General features: G+C 28.8%; 1 protein-coding gene across 1 annotated transcript; it reads right to left on the bottom strand.

The window, feature by feature from the left end:
• Window positions 1-2,330: 2,330 nt before the first annotated feature.
• LOC100803089 (aspartic proteinase PCS1) lies at window positions 2,331-4,240 on the bottom strand. Its single transcript, XM_003538342.5, has one exon. The coding sequence runs from the start codon at window positions 4,029-4,031 to the stop codon at window positions 2,658-2,660; it is 1,374 nt and encodes a 457-aa protein (XP_003538390.1). The 5' UTR covers window positions 4,032-4,240; the 3' UTR covers window positions 2,331-2,657.
• Between the last annotated feature and the right edge of the window lie 14,391 nt (window positions 4,241-18,631).

Genomic DNA, 18,631 nt, shown 5'->3' with positions numbered 1-18,631 from the left:
CTAATAATAAAGTGATGAATCTAAATTAATCATGATTAAACTATATTTATATTAAAAAGTTAAAGATTAATTTTTTAAGATATTAAATTTAATTTCTTTCAACAAATATTTTTTTAAATACATAAATAGAACTATAAAGATTAACCACATATTTAAAAATAAAAATTATTTATCAATTATATTATATGATATTAATTTTTAATTTTTAATTTTTTAATCCTATATCAAATTGAAGGTTAGTAAATAGTAAAAAATGCAAGTGACGACGACCACTTTATGTATTCCTATATATAAGTAACAATTTTGTTAACGACTTTAATCATACGAAAGATATTGTCGGGAATTAGAAGGAGCAGTTAGTGTCTTGGGCGGCGAACAAAGCAGCTGTTGTTGTCCCATTCCAGCTCAGTTCTTCGTAATCGTAAAATCTTGTTTCTTCACTTTGCTCCTTCTTCTAGTACTAATGCTTTTGTCTTCATCTTATCAAACCAATAATATTCTTTTACCTTTTTGGGTACATCTTAATTTTATACTATTCTCGTATTGTTAAAATCACTTTTTGTGGCGGCACGGCATGGCATGGTCTTTCTTCTGTGAGAAAACTTGGTTAATAAAATTGAAATTGAGATTAAAAAAACATTATTTTACTCACAAAAGGAATCATTATACTAACTTTTTCTTACATTGGTATATTGTATTTTCACTCTTCTTAATTGAAAAGCTACACTGCCTTTCATTTCTATGTGTCAGCATGATGATAATTATCAAAAAATATGATAGTTGCCTGTAATATTTTTAACATTAATATATCTCAACGTACATATAAGAATAATATACAAAGTAAAAGAGATAATAGGTATAAGTCTTTCATCTTTTAAAAAAAAAAATGTACAAGTTTTCTTCATACAGTAGTTTTTTTTCTTTTTCGCTCCAGTTGTACCTCTTTCCCTCCTTGTGAAGATACATTAAAAAAAAAACAATTGCAAAACAAAACGTATATATGACAACTTTGGCTTTACTCACAATTAGCAAGTGTTGGCAACGTGAAATTGAAGGCTTAAAGATTGAGATGATAGAGACATGCACGTGCCATGAGAGAGACAGAGAGAATCAATAAAATAAATTAATTAGATTTAAAAAAATGAAAAGATACATAACCCACAAATTAAATTACAGTTGTTTTACTAAAGGAAAAAGTGGCCTTTTTTATTTAAGTTTTTCTTGTCTAAAATAAAATATAAAAAAATAAATTCCACACAAACATATAGAAGTTTTTATTTTTTTATTTTTAAATATAATCATACCGAAGTTAATATATATATATATATATATATATATATATATATATATATATATATATATATATATATATATATATATATATATATATATATATGTGTGTATGAATGAATGTTGAACCCTAATATGTATAAATGCCTATTACTGGTGGTGTCTCCCTAAGACTTTTCTAAATAGTAAATAAATAAATAAGATGAGTCATATTCAATCCGCAAGACCGCCACTTTATAACTCGCTAATGTTATATATATAGTGTGTTTGTGTTCTCTTAAACGCAATGCAAAAACAACTCTTTCCTTGTAATTTTTATATCGGAAAGTGTATTTTTTTCATTCAACATGATTCTAACGCAGTTCCAAACATGTTATTAATTTCAAGAAAGCCAACGCCATTGAAGAGAAAGAAAAAAAAAACTGCATAGGACAAAAAATAAATGTAATGGAAGGGATTGTATCAACTACTATTAGAGATTGAGGGGGTGCTTCAGTTACTCAATCTTATATATCATTACTCCTTTTATTAAAACTCGCTTTCTTTCAACATAAAGGCCATAAAACATTAATTTGTTTTTAATGAGCATTATAATTACACTTGCATTACAATGTTAACGTGATACCAGTTCGAGGGTTGGCAAACCAAACAAAGTAGTACTAGTATTAGGTTACCCGTTTGTACAATTGCGCCTCATTCAAATCACGCGTTTGAGGGTCGCGAAAAGTGAATCCTTTAGCATGACATTCAGAACACGCTTAGCATGCTAATCATGCTTTAGCCTAAAGAGCCACCCAATATTGATTGATAGTATTCCATTCTGTAAACGAATGTGAGCATTGAGTATCAAATTAGTAGTTAACTACTACTATAAGAATAGCTAAAAGCTAAAAATTAAAAATATTACCCTAACTACATATATAAAAATGGGACTACATAATATTTGCACAGCCTATGCAAATAAAATGTTTTAAGGAGGACATTCACATTCTCGTATACATTATTATATTATATCTCAAAAAACAAAGCAATGGTTCATATATATTAAATATTAATTAATATATGTAAATAATACACATCCTCTAATTAATCCTCATTATATACAATAGTCTCTCAGTGTACAAGATATAACTTGTGTGCCTTCACACATCTTCCAAAAGCAGTTGGCGTCATCATGGCAACAGTTGTAGAACTTTCTTTTTCTTCCTCGCTCTTGGACCGTTGGATTTCAACCACATCATCATGATCATATGCCTGATCACACACGTGACACGTTGATATTCCCTTGGTACAAAAAAATCTCTAGTTACCAACAGCTGACACACGCAAGTTACATGCACCAACACATATCTAACGTTTCCCCCATTCTACTTAGCCAATCTACTACAATCAGCCGTACCAAAACCCATTCTGCGATTGACCAGATCAAACTCCACCCACAGATTCTGCTGATGGAAATTCCCAATAATGTTACTGGCCGCACCCAATTTATCAGAGTTCGCAATCCCGATGCAGTGAACCCCACCCTCCACGGTAGCCAGAACCCTCTCCTTGGGAACCACTATTTGCACCCCCTTCTCGAACTCAAACACCATGTCCCCTATTAGCCGTCCGATCTCAATCGCATTCCCATCGAAACACATGTCCGCAACACCACCGTACACGTAACCCTTCTTCATCCTGGGGCCCACAGCCCTAACTACTTCAGCCCGCACTTTATCATAAGCCTCGTTAACAAGGTAAGTAAACTCGGATCCGGAGTCAAGCATGGTTTGACCCGACCCACCAGCATCGGCACGAAAAACCGCCGGCGAGATGTTGAGTTTTCTTCCTCCGATTCTTATCCCCTGTAAGGCTACAGTGTAGGCCAAAGGATCGAGATTCGGCATGCGTTGACTCCGAGCAAAAGTCAACATTTCGATGTACCGAAACGTGTTGGAATTCGGGTTGTGGCCAAGGTAGAACGACCCGGTTGGAGTGTACCCAGGTCGGGTCACGCGGGTGGGGACACAGTAGGAGAATTTTGTAATTTTGGACTGGGAAGCGAAGGAGAGGCGTCCACGGTTCATTCCCAAAATGCCCCTGGGGTCGGTGGACTCGGTGGCGCAGCCGAGGATGAGAGGGGGGGTAAAAAGGGAACGCGAAAAAGTGAATTTTTCTCTGACGAGATTGCCCTCGGCGTAAGTGCCGTCGGCGTAGAAGTAGGAGTAGTGGCAGAGGCGGTTCTGGTCGCAGGAGGTGGGGAGGGTAAAATCGGGAATTCGGGGCTTGCAGACAGGGTGAGTACACGGAAGGGTAGAAAAGGTAGAGGAGAGAGAAGGGTCAAACGACGCCGTTGGGGGAGGCTTCGCGGGTGCTTTTTTGTGACACTGAATCCACGAGAGCTGGCTTCCGGTGTCCAACACCATGGGCTGGACCTGCGGTGGGGTACCAATGGGAAGGTCCACGATTAAAGCCATGGAGTATTTGAAAGACAACTTGTAGTTGTAAGGAGAAGAAGGTGGTGATTTAAGTTGTGTGTTGTTGTTGTTTGTGTTTGCAATGAGTGAGTTGCGTAGCATCATCTTGAGAGCGGTGTTGGTGGAGAGGGAGAGTGATGTGAGAGGGAAAGAGAGTGAGAATAATGAGGTTGAGTTGTTAGTGGTGGTGGTGGTGTGGTTGAGTTGTACAGAGAGGTGTATGGAGGAGAGAAGAAAAAAGAACAAGAAATGCATGTTTGAAAACAGTGATGATGGAGGCATAATGATGTTTGTGTTTGTGTTTGTGTGAATGTGAGTATCGCAGGTTGTGTTTGTATATATAGCGGGGGAAAGGAAGAAGAAAAAGAGAGGCTGGGGGAACAAAGAAACGCCAAAAGAAGACGCGTTTTCTTCGGTTGAGTGGGGTGGATCTTATTATTCTTTCATTTGGCAGAGAAAGAAAGACACACACTCAGATCTACTATCTTGTGATCCCACCCAATTAAATTAGGGTTCAGATATTTAAAATTGGAAGGTGTGTCTTGGTTAGATGATTTTATAATTCTCATTTATTTATGTGAACGGGTATCTGTCCTATGATCTCTTTCTGCTTCCCTACGCCCCTTCTTTATTACACTTGTGGATATTTCTGGACACGTAAAGCAAATTTTTATTTTATTCAAAACACAACTCTACTTAATTATAATTATACTACTAGATTACTAGTACTTCAATTGTATTCACTTTTGATTTTTAATGGTTAAGTACTTAAGTTAAATGCCATTGTTTCTAATTTGTTGAAATTCTACACTTTAGTTTTATTTTAGAAAGAAATGAAAAAAATGTGGAGGGGGTTTATTTATAATTTAAGCTTAAGTAAGATTTTGTTGTATTAAGAAAAAGATTGGCATTTGATTTAGGGCAAGTGGGAATGGGACGTTGATGTTAGTCAACTACACTACAGCTGGTGCCAAGCTAGTTAGAAGAAATAAGAAGAGGAAGAAGCCCTAACCCACCATTATACTGTAGTGTAGGACAGTAGGTTATATGTAGGTGGTCAACACGAGATGAAAAAGAAAGTGTTAACACGCACTCCAAGATTATTTATTTTGATTGGATCCCGTTCGAGTGCAGCTTATATTAAAATAAATACACTTTCCGCAGTTATTATTATGTTAATGGTTGAATTTTCAGTCATATTTGTACGACTAATACTCCTACTATTGACTATGCTTAATTATTTAAAAGAATGAGTGTTAAACGGATTTAATATTTCTACAATATGTATAATTTTAATAAGAATATTTTATTTTCCTAGTTAATATTTTTTAGCAGTGACCACTGTTCAATATTTATTTAGATTTAACATATTATTACCTATAGATATTTTGACTTAAATATATTTTTTATACTAGTAATATGTATTTTTTTTAATTTATTACCTAAATTCAAACTTTTAATTTTGATGCATGTGGTTAGTTTAAATTCGTTAAGTGAAGATTTAATATTTTGTTTATATGCCATTAATTTTAATTCATTAAATAATGATGTAACAAATTAATTTAGATGGTAACTAGAAAAAGATATATTACAGCTTAATTTTAAATAAATAAATAAATTGATACTTTGTTTTGTCTTTAACTATAAAAACGTATTCATAAAAAAAAACTAGACAAATTGTATATCAAATTTTAGATGCATTAATTATTAATTTTCTTTTACTCTGTGATTTTTTAGTTTATAATTTCTTATTTTTGACAAAAACAAATACAATTAATTCATTAAATTATTATTCATATAGTTAATATTGTAAATTGGTAACTGAAAAGAAATTCTAAAAAAGAAAGCTCACCTCACTTAAAAATAATTGGTATACTTATTAACTCACTATCATCAACTAAAATTATAAGAAAAAATGTGAATTAACATAAGTTAAAAGTGGACGCTAAGTAATAAAAATTGACTCTTTTAATTGACGTTATGTTTAAAAGCTGTGTCAAATTAAAAATTGTTAGCACTAATATTAGTGTCTACCTATTCGACGATAACATTAGCGTCATCTTGCCGCCGACACTATATGTGTCGACTCTAAAGTAAACATTGAGAGGAGAAAACAAAATTGTTATGAATACGTGGAGTTCAATTCGGTAACAAGTAAAAAATTTTGTTTTTAACACAAAATTGGTAAACTATATTGTAGTAAAAAACCAATACATGACTCTAAAAATGGGGATAAAGATCTCTTGTTTATTAATTCAAAACAAATTTATAAAAAAATCATATTCAAGAAATCAGATACCAAGATTAAATTTATGAACATTAGTTTATTGTTATAAAAAAATCAAAACCAATCAAGTTTTCATTTCAGTTTTCAATCCTTATTCATTTTTTTAAACTAAATTATTTACATTAATCTGCTACGTGACAAGCATTTACAATATAAATGTCTATATACGTACATGCATACAATTATATAAACAATAAGGATGTTATGACGATATTATAACTTTAAAATTAAGCAATTGTCGACTTAAAAAAAAGAATAAAAAATAGAGAAGCAATTGTTATCGAAAATTATTGAGCCGCAAGTTTTTTTTTCCCAACTTAAAATCCCATGACTTTTGCAAAAAAATGTCTGCACATTTTGTTGTACATTACAAAATTTGTTTACTTGCATTTTATACTAACAGCTCACACACTTTGTCTCCTAACCTGAATGCATGCGTTTGAAAATTTGTCCGACAATAACTTGCAAATTTATCTAATATTTTGTCAATAGGTACACTTCTTGTTTTTAGAGATAAATGTGGCTCGTAAAACGACCACCAAATGGATAGCTTCTTTAAGACACATTTATGTATGCTGTGTTTGGTTGAGGAAATGAGAAGAGATAAATAGAAAAAAAAATGTGTGATCATTATTGTGTCTCATATCTCTTATAATTTATTTTAATTAAAAAAATGTATTTGCATCCTTTTTTTTTCATCTTTTAAATTAAACACAACATAAGCCAACCGAATTAGGTAACTATCATGTATATCATTGTTTTTAGTGAGGCTTGATATTTTTTAAAATTTTATTAACAACTAATTAAGAATGTTTTCCTGGAACTTAAGGCGAGAATGTTAATTGGGGCGGCCCTGCTTAAATTTTATGAGTAATGATATATTTTTCTATAATTTCTCCTCATAGTTAATATTAAAAAAATATTTAATGTCTTGAAATATGAAATGCATTCAGTACTTATCTTATAAAAAAATTTAGAATAATTCATTATATATAAGTTTGTGTTTTTTGTTAATTTTTTATATTATAAAGAAAAATTAAGGGTTCAAATCTCACTGTATTAATTAAACTATAGGTTAAATTAATTTTTTTCTCTCTTTTTATTTATATTATTCAATTTGGATATTTTATTTTTAAAGTTTTTAATTTGGTCTTGTAATTTTTCTATAAAAAAAGTCCAAAGTTATCCTTCCGTCCATTTTTTTTTACACACCTTCCGTCCAGGTTGATACTAATAATGCTAAAGAAAACAAATAAAGCGCAACATTGAATATTGTTTAAAAAAATCAAAAAGCAAAATTGAATATTCTATAAATAAAAAGATCAAATTAAATAATAAAAATAAAAGAGAGACCAAATGAACAATTTAATATGGATCATATTATGATGTTTTATATGGATCATTGACTCAATAATTTTTTTTAATGTTTTATTACTGTTTTTTCCTTATTTATCTACATACATAACAATTCTATTTAATATCCTTTTCAAAATATAAATATTATTAAATGCGTGAATCAACTTACATAAAATTATTTTGATTTAATTAATAATTTTAAATTCAAATCTTGATTATATAATTGTGTTAAATATTTTAAGAAAACATTTTGTTACTTATCGTAATTTATTAACCTGAGCAAGATTATTTTCTAGAAAGAATATATGAAATTTCATAAAAAAATATATGTTTATGAAATATGAGATTTTTTATTTTTATAAAAAAAAGAATAAATATATTTTTCATATTTTTAAATATGGTTAAGTTGATTTTAGTTTTTTTCCCTAAATTTTGGTTTTCATAAATTTTAAAACTTTTTTATATGATTCCTATATATATTTTACGGCATATGCCACCTCACAACGGTCACTCATATAACATATTTAAATATATTCATCTTACATTATCATTAAATGGTAACAAAAACCATTTTAAAAAGTAAAAGTTATCAAGATGAAAACTAACAAAAATAATTTTAAAAATACAATAAACTTTAACCACATTCACAAGAATTTAAAACACATTTAAGTTCAAATAATTTATTTTTTTACAAAAGTTCAAAGAAATTATTAACTTTGGTGTATGTTAAGTACTTTTTAGACTTTAGAGTGTAAAATAAAACAGCCACTGAAAGATAATAAAAAAAACTCATTTTTTGCATAGAATTAATAATTTTACATGCAAACTTAATAAAACTTACTTTAAATCTTTTTAAAAATATAAATTACTTTTCTATGAACTCATTTTTAGTCAAACTTCATTTTACAAAATCAATTTAAACCCAAATAGACGGCATGCGATTCCATGGGCACAGTAGAGATTGCTCAAAGGGCCATGTATTTGGATAAAGAAACAAAATACAACATCTGCGCAATTAAAGAATCAGATGGACAATTAGCTAACTGTTTGAGTGAATTAAAATAATAAACAAAATATTTTATTTTTATTTTATTGAAATGAACTGAATATGGTAGGTCGTATTCAGGGAGGACAAAAATGCCCTGAATAATCACTGAATATGGTGGGGTCGTATTCAGGGAAGGACAACCACATGATATTAGAAAAATATGAACATCAGTCTTCGAAATTGACTTTGATATCTAAAAGTAATATAAAAATAAAAATTGAAGTATAAGAAATATTCTTAACAATTATTATTAATTTAAATTACTTTAAATTAATCATAAAGACTGACCACAACAAAACTGTAAATAATAATAATAATAATTAGGATTAAATATGAAATGAGTTCATGTAAGTTCACACTTTTTTTTTTGGAATAATTCTTTTCTTCTTTATTTTTATTTTTAGCTGATGTAAATTTATATATATTTTTTTAATTTGGGTTATTGTAAGTTTTATTTTTTATTTTTAGTTAATTTTTGTAATTTTTTTTTTCAATTTGAGTCCCTATTTCCTAAAGCATGAACTTATAAGAATAAAAATAAAAAAATGAAATTTTAATTGAATTAAATAAAAAAATATAAATTTACAAGGACTAAAAAAAATTACAAGGATTAAAATTGAAAAAATATAAACTTATATGAATTGCAAATGAAGAAAAAAAAACTTATAGAGATCAATATTAAAAAAAAAAAGGAGAACTTACATGTAATAAAATTCATATTTAAGCCTATCAATTAATAATATCTTTTTCTGTTAAGTTCCCACATCATTCATCGCCATTTCTTCCTTGTTTTGTTTGGATAATGAGAAAAATAAAATAAGAGAGAATACAGAATGAATAAATAATGAACATACTTTTAACGTGTTTCGATTGTAAGGAATAAGAAATAAGTAAAAAAAAAAAAGACTAAAGTTGAGTTTTTTCTACATTAATTTGGTTGGTTAGAAAAGTAGAGAAAAATAAAAAGAGTTTTCTTGTAAAGACATATTACCTTAATATATATTGATCCTGTGAAATAGAAAAGAAATAACAAAATTAAAATCATAATTTTGTGTGAATTTCACTTTTTTTATTTCTTATTTTTCCATTTTCTTCTTATCAAAGGAAATATTTTATTTTGAGATGAAATCACACTTTATTTTCTATTTTCTTCATTTTTCTCCTTAATCAATCAACATAAAACTTGCTAACCCATATATATATATATATATATATATATATATATATATATATATATATATATATATATATATATATATATATATAACACTTGCCTTCCAAAAAAAATAAAAAATTAAAACTATTGTTTTCTCTCCCAGTTTTCTCTTCTCAACCTCATTGAAACAAACAAAGGGTTAATCCTTTCTTTTTCTTTGAATTTTTAATTTAGCCCATAAATTAGATTCTTCAGTGACATTTAATAATAAAAAAAATTGTCTAAAGGAATCTTTCCTAAGTTAACTAAGAAAATTATTAGACAGAACATCAAACAAGTGATATTGGATATCAAATTCTAAACACATCAAAATGACAAAATATATAAAGAAGTAAGTCACGGGTCACTAGAACATTTTGACTAATTAGAATCAGAAATTGGAGCAGACTCGTTAATATTGTCGGTAATCTTACTAACATTTCATTATGGAAAATGGTATAAACATAAAGGACAAGAAATTAATCGACACTGCGCCGGCACTAGAGAGGAATGTGTTCAACAGAATCAATGCAAGTAAGGTAACACGAAACAGACTAATTGTAATACATAATTTTTAATCTCTATTAAAAGTCTAAAAGAGACATGCAAATTTAATATCTGATTAATTATATTTAGAGTAAAATTATTTCTTATAAAATATATATTATTAATGAAATTAATGGTCATAGACGGGGCAAAAACCAATTGTCCTGATCTGCATGTAGGGCCACAAAAAGAGTTCTTATTATTAGAGCTTCTCGAAACTTAATTTAGATTCTTAACTTTTTTTTAAGTGATTTCTTTATTATTGCATGAAATTTAAGAATATTCACTAATTTTCACTCCCATAATAAAACTCAACTTCAATTTTTACTTTATTTTCTGTGGATTGCATTTTATTTCTTCACTCACATTAGGATCTCATTTTGACTTAGAAAATAGGTTTTTTTATTTTTATTTGTTAGACAACCTTGCTAGTACTTACATATATTAGTTTTTTTTTTAAAAAAAAATACATATATAAGTAACTTTTGTAGAATCTCACTTACTTGAATAATATTTCAAGTTGCTTAACTTTTAGAAGCAACATAAACAATTGCATTAGAATTATATTGCTATTTAATTATACAAAATAAGTTTTTGTTGAACCGATAAAAACTAGAGCATGTAAATTTTTATTAAATAAGTATTAAAATCATGTTCTTTATTGATTAATTTAAAAATAATAAATTCAAATAAAAGAAACAAGCCAACCATCATATTGTAAAAATTGAATAGGTCTTACTTAAAGTCATTAGAGTTTTTCTTTTCTTAAGAAATCAACTGAAGTTATAGAATTATTAAAAAAAAGATAAACTATATGTTTGATAAAAGATTATCTTTATGAGATAATTATTTTTTTTATCATTTTTCTTCGAAAATAATATATTAAGAGTTTTTTTTTAAATAATCAAACAAATACAAACTAAAATAATTAATTATTAATAAAATTCCTTTTCAATTTCTAACCCTGTGTTGGGTTGAAGATTTTTTTTAGTTATTTAGTACGGGAGATAGTGGAAGAAAAGAAAAATACAACACATTAAAAAATGTTTTATGTATTAAATATTTTTATGTAACTACATATATTAAAATAATATTTTTTGTTTACGTCTCTCTTTATAATTTTCAAATAATTTGGACTTAATTACTGAAATTTGTAAAAAAAAAATTATATAATACAATTATATGAAAATTCAAATACACTAGAATTTATTTCCTATATTAGTATATATAAGTTCCATTGAATCCCTAGCGAATTGACACTGCAAATGATATATCTTATATTGTCATTTATATTTCTCACTTACATTTTTTTCATACAAAGAAAAAAAATAGAAAACTCTTTGTTGTCTTACATTGATGGTAAAAAAATTATATATTATAAATTAAATAACCTAATTTAGATGTCTATCCCATCATTAGGGTTTCCATAATAGAGTTCCTACTCCCTGGACCAAACAAGTTTACTACTGAAACTTTTAACGCCCTAAAAAAATTATGGCTAATGAAAAACCTTTCAAGTTCAGTTCTCATCTATATGACATTTCTTGTTCAGTTCTCATCCTACTAAGAAATAGTGGAATTAGGTATATACAACAGATGGTAAAAAAAAGAAAAAAAAGAAGGTGCATGACCCACTCAATAATTGATGGAGAAACAGTTATTTCATCTTGTACGTGTCAGCCATTTAGGTGGGAATTTTGGACCCCTCTTTCAAGTTTCACCTTGATAGGGAAGAAAAGAAAAAGCAAGATAATAGTCACATATAGTCTCATAGACCATATGTAGCATAATGAGATGAGATGAGAGTTATCTGGTCAAATTGGACTTTATATATGTAAGCATTCAACAAGTCAGTGAAGATTAGTTATATATGTCTATGGATCACTTTGAAGAGACATCGATCCACTTAAGCATTTTCACTCATAATTATCCCTTGATCTGTAAATACTTAGACCATGAAAGTTATATAATCTCGTGGGACATGACAAAATTTAATTATAGTGATGATCAATCTTATCCGATAGCAATTAAAACGTGAAATATAAAGTCGTAGCTTAGGTAAGTGGGACTAAGTACTCGATTTTTGTGAGAGACATGGAAAAGAAAGAAGCTGAATCGATTAATGTATGGTCACCATCATGGACCAGGGTCAACCAGGATTCCAGCACTTGTCATTAGCTTTTTAATGATTTTTTTTAAACTTATGAGTACGAGCACATATGACATGATCATCTACCCCCCCCCCCCTTTTAAATTGTTAGTCTTTGATTCATACCCGTTAAGAGGTGTAGTTGTAAAGAAGGAAAGAGGGGGCAAGAATGAAGAAACTGGTTCAATATATATCAATGCAAGTTATTTACTCGACCATGTGAATGTGAATGGTGCAAGAATAAAAAAACTAAAATTTAAATTTTATGTTTATCAATATTTGTTATTAATTTTTTAAAGTAAAAAAATTACATATTAACTAAAAAACCACATATCTTTCTTTTGTTTAAAGTATAAGATTTTTTTTTTTTAGTTTTTACTTTAGTCCCACCTCACTTTCTGTTGAATCAACTCACATAATTATAAATATTTTCAAGTACTGAGTGGGCTACTAGAAGCTAAAAGTGGCATAGAGGGCCCTGAGTCCATCACTATGTGGTCCAGAGGAGGCACAAGACTCTGTTTGGGTTTCCATGTGCTTTGTTTCACAACCTCCTCAAAGCACATTACCACTTGACCAAACGGGTATGGACTTGTTCCCCCACCCATCCTTCGTTTCATTTTCTTGTGTTGTCTTAAAACAAAAGGAAAAGAAGATCGAGTAGAATGAAGTGTTGGCACCCATAGAAATCTAAGTAGAAAAAAACACCAAATGAGATCTAAATAAGAACAAAAAATACAAAGGAAAAGTTGGTTAAACCTGTGTTTATCTAAAAACAATCAATGTAATTATTATGTCTTTTAAAAACTTATCTGAGCAAGAAATTATTGTAGGTAATAATTGCATGTAATTGGAATTCAATGAGAGGAAGGCAGATAACATATGAACTACTAATTATTTTAAAATTTTAATTGAAGGAGTATAAATAATTTAATTATTTTACCAACCTAACCATCTTCTTTTATTTTTCACTCTCCCAAGTGAGCGGAGGTTAGCAAGGTTCGACATCGCTATAAAAGAAATTCTATATACACACTAGTGGTTTGATATTAATTGGGTTCTTTTTCTAATGTAGTTTTAATTTATCTAATTGGATTTAAATTGTAATTAAAACATATTATTAGTACTTAAATATTAGAATGTACTACTATTTTGAAACTCGGACCGAACACGCCGGTTTCATTTTGCAAGGCTTTCTAAAAACCAATACGTCCTTATACCGGTTCAAAACCGCTGAACCGGTCACAGATCGATAAAAATTAATGAGTTAATCAATTTTACCAATTTTCACTTAAAACTTTTTTCTTAAAAAAAAACTTTCAAAATAATGTCATTTTGATTTTAAAATAATATATATTATAACTTATGACACTAAAGGAAAATTTACCTTTTGCTATTATTAATTTATGCATATTATGTTATTTTTTATTCAATATTACTGGAATATATTATATTAAAATATTTTAAAAAATATTTTAATAAAGTATGTTTGACTTCAATTCCATCATTGACCCTTAAACTAGTGTCTTAACTAGTTTGATAATGAATCCATTCTAAAAACATTGGAATATACATACATGATATTGTAACCAAGGGTCAATGCACATTATGTTACATTAATAAAGGTAATTGTAAGGCTTTAAATTTTTTGTTCGTTAGTAAAAGAAAAAAGTTGTACTATGTTCTCCCTACTACGTACTATTGTGAGAGTAATGTCTAGAGTAATTGTAATTTAACTTTGATTAAAAAAAAATATTAGATACCATACTAAATATTATTTAGAAATAAATAATATATGGGTAATATGACTACTAAAGTAAATTATGAATATTTTTTTTTATATATTTGAGAAAATTGAAAAAGTGTGTTTAAAATTTAAAAATTACTTTTGGGATAAAACATTTCAATAAAATTTTTTATATGCAGGTTAAACTAACTCAAAACTCTGAATATATGGATCAATTAATTTGAAATTATTTCAGTTTAATTAAGAGTATTAAATATTCAACTGCATTAAATACTTGAAGAGTGAATATTATGTTTACGGTCAAGTAAAAAAAATTAATTCAAATTTATTAAATATTTAATTTAATTATTAATTAAAAATTCATATTTATAAAACTAAAAACAATATCTATCCCGAAGGTAAAATAAAATAATTAGTTTAGTAAGGGGTACAAAATATTAAATTTATGGGCTTCCACTGCCAAAATAGGATTAAGAGCATAGAAATAGCTTGAAAGGTTCTAATGAATGGTTTAGTACTTTAGTTTGAAGGAGAAAAAAAGATAAGAAATTTTAATGCATAGAAGAGGAAGTAGAAAGACACTTTATTTATTTTACAAGGAAGAAAAATAAAATAATTTGAATCGTTGTATGTTTTGAATAGACAAATAAATTTATTAAATTTATTTTGATCACTGGAAAAGCTTTTCTCTTTGTTTTTCTTCAAACCTTTCAAATTTTTAAGTGGAGCAAAAAATTGAGTTAAACGAAATTTTAACTCCCTTTATTTCTTTCTCCACTACTTCAATCTAAAACAACAATAATAATAACAATGTGATATTATAATAATATTATTTCTTCTTATTGTTCCATACTAGGCTTATAGAGCTCAATTAGTCAAAATAACTAAAGTTTCTATTTGACATCTAACTTATCCCCTTCCACTGGGTAGTCCTTTTTTTCTTTCAAAACATGGATAAATTTAGGGTTTCAATGGTGTCCTGGAAATCGTAGAGTTTTATTTCTTCTGGTTTAGAAAGAAACAACCCAACAAGCATCCAAATAGGGACAGACATTGGGGTTAATGCTAGCGTTGATGTTGATCAATAATTCACATTAAGCAGCAATAATGCATGACAGTGGCATTAAACCTAATTTTCTCTTGTCGTGGCAAAGAAATGGAACAAAGGAAGCCAAAGCTTTCAGAATATATAATGATGCGAGGAATTGCATGGTTAATTGTATAAGGACAACAAATCTTATAACTTTAGACCATCTATATTTTTAATGCATGGGGGACATGATCAACTACGACAAGAACAGGTGAAGCGTATCGGGTACGCTTGAGAGAACTAGATATTATACTATGATAGATTGATAGATATTCTATATATGTGGATTCGGTGGTCAATCATGTGAGTATTACTTAATACTTATTACTATAAATGAAGTTTCCTTGTCATGCATTGCACCAAATAAAGTTTCAGCAGGTGATCAATAAGACAAAAACTGAGTTTTTAATTTAATATGTTAGCACAATTAAGTTTGAATTAACTTATTTTTACTTTATTAGGATAATTTATATGTAAATTTTGAAATTAAATAATAAGTCTATATTGCAGTAAAAAAAAGAAGTCTATATTGATATATAGGTGAGCTCATAGGCGCATCTCTCACAATGAATGTATTTAAATGAGTTAACTAAATTAACCAATACATATCAAATTTATTTGCCTTTTGTTTTTAGATTATAATCAACATATTTCAAATAGAGTTTTGATTAACGCATATTTCGATTATAAAATTAATTATTTAAATAATATTTTTATGTACCTTTATAAATTATGCTCTCTTTGGATTAGAAGTGAAGATTTTTTTGAGAGTATAATAACAATAATGAGGATAGAACCTAAGTCTTCATACATAACCAAATGCCCCACTAAGTAGATAGGAAAGAAATAAAAGAAAAAACATAATATAAAATATCAAATATGTGAATAAAAGTAAAAGAAAAGAAGTAAAACAAAAATCTCAGCTTATTTAGATGAGTGAAAAAGAGAGTAGAAATAAATAAATAAATAATGTAAAAATATTTTTTATATAGTTATAAAATAAATTTAACTCCAAAAAAATAAAATTTTTACTTCATTATTTTTTCTTAACATAGATTACTTATTATTTTATTTAATTTTGCTTTCATTCTGTGTGTGTACTCACACCCCTATTGTTTACAATGGATGTTGTTGGGCTAGCTAGAAAAGTGAAATGGCACAATTTATTCTCTACCTCTTTATGACTTCATCTACGATTTATCTGGCTCTCTAAGAATGGAAATATAGAAAATTGCAGATTTAAAAAAAAAACAAAAGTGAAGAAAAAAAAATCTTTTGAGAATCCTTTCACCGTTTAAAACTGAAGGATAAATTCCCAATTTGAGAATCCTTTTGCAATTTGTGGTTTATAATCCTCTTATCCATTTATCACAGCCCAGTTGCGCATTAGAAATGAATCAAAGCTGGAGTTTAAGGCCCATTTAGAAATGTGGGCTACCAGAGAGTTAGACCCATATGGGCCAGCCTTAATTTATATTCGTTTATTTTAGTATCACTAACAAATTTTTAGCCAAAAAAATAAAATAAAAATAAAAATTCAGGAGCAGATTATGTAACCTTAGTTTCAAGTTCTCATGCTAAGTAGAATTTTCCAATTAATTAAATTACAAAATGCAGAAGCAAAAACTAGTTGTGCTGCAAATACAAGTAGGATGGAGTTATTTTAAGAAAAACTTTAAAAGAGTTACTCAATAACTCGAAGGAGAATAATAGAGAAATTATTCATACAAAAGCATATATTTGGAGAATAAAAAAAACTAATCCCACGGGTTAGATTTAGCGTAAATGTTTTGTTTTAACTAGGTTGCTTTATTAACTTGGCAGATTAGATATATAAAATATTTTTTTTTGAATAAAGAATATTTTATTGCCAAAAACTGAATAATACAAAATCCGCCGATCAAAGATCCAGATCCAAACTGACAAGAAAACTCAAAAAGATTAGAGATTCCTATTGCAATACATCATAAGTTTTCTATTGTTTTCAACTCTTCTAAGAATCACATTTTTTATGGTCTCCCAATGAAGCTCTTCTTTCTTATCACCTTGAAATATGATCCGATTTCTCACAAACCAAACCCTATAAACAGTTTCAGCCACAACCAGCTTCATCAAACTTCTTTTACAACCTTTGCCTTTAGTATTTTCCACAATCCAACCAAGCTCATCATCCCACATAGTAGGAGTGTGAACATACCCAATCCAACGCAAAATCTTCTCCCAAACTGGTTTGATTTCACAGCAACTAAAAAACAGATGTTGACATGTTTCAACCATCTTACAGAAAACACACAAACCATCAGTGGGCATGCCAAACCTGATCATTCTCTCTTTTGTTAACAACCGCTTATTACAAGCCAACCACAGAGTGAAAATTGCACGAGGTTTAGCATGGTTACCTATAATAATTTTTCTCCATTCCACCTGCGGTTTAATACCTCTAATCACTTGGTACATTTTCCTCGTATTATACTTTCTAGCATCACACATCTCCTTCCAAACCGCAGACTGCGTAAGTAAATTTTTATACTTGAAAATAGCTTTCAACGTCCAAGAACAATTTTGCCCCGGCTGGAAGTTATCTGCATTATTATTTTTCATATAATAAATGTGTATCCAATGAATCCACAACTTATCCTTTTTCTCCCAAATATTCCAAAGAAGTTTACCAATTGTAGCTTTATTCCAATCCTCAAGACCAATCAGGTTCAGTCCACCTGCATTTTTTGGATCACAAGTATGATCCCAAGAAATAGGGGCTTTCCTACTGTTACTGCTCTTACCTGTCCAAAGAAAACTTCTACAAATCCCTTCAATATGCTTCACCACTTTCTTAGGCAAAGGAAAGATTTGGAGCCAATAATTTGTGATGGCAAATAACACGCTGTTAATTAATTGCACTCTGCCAGCATATGATAGCAGTTTTGAGCTCCAATGTTGAACTCTTCTCAACATCTTATCGATCAAAGGTTGACAATTATTAATAGTGAGCTTTTTGCTGTCAAGAGGAACACCAAGGTGCTTAAAAGGCACTTTACCAACCAAAAAACCAGATTCCTGCTGCAATCTAACTTGAGTATCCTCATCCACCCCTCCAAAATAGATTTTACTCTTGGGATGACTTATCTGAAGACCTGTTGCTTCTGAAAACTCTTTCATTTTGTTCATCATCAGCTTCATTGAACCACGATCCCCTCTTAAAAAAAATCAGAATATCATCCACAAAACACAAATTAATAATTTTCAGCTTCTCACACTTAGGGTGGTAATTAAAGTTATGGTTTGAACCAAGGCCATGAAGCACTCTATGGAGGTATTCCATAACAAGAACAAAGAGGAGAGGAGAAATTGGAGATATATAAAATATTTCAAAGTTAATACATCTATTCTTCTATTTACTATATTTTAAAAGTTTGTTCTCCCGAACTATGTCAACAAACTTTTTGCCACATGTCACTATTTCC

Source organism: Glycine max, chromosome 11 (assembly GCF_000004515.6).
Source record: "Glycine max cultivar Williams 82 chromosome 11, Glycine_max_v4.0, whole genome shotgun sequence".
Taxonomy (NCBI): domain Eukaryota; kingdom Viridiplantae; phylum Streptophyta; class Magnoliopsida; order Fabales; family Fabaceae; genus Glycine; species Glycine max.
Note: the sequence above shows the minus strand (reverse complement) of the source record. Positions and strands in the feature narration are given on the sequence as shown.

Bases quoted from the DNA above. Each gene is read 5' to 3' on its own strand.
- LOC100803089 (XM_003538342.5), bottom strand. From the start codon at position 4,031: ATGCCTCCATCATCACTGTTTTCAAACATGCATTTCTTGTTCTTTTTT.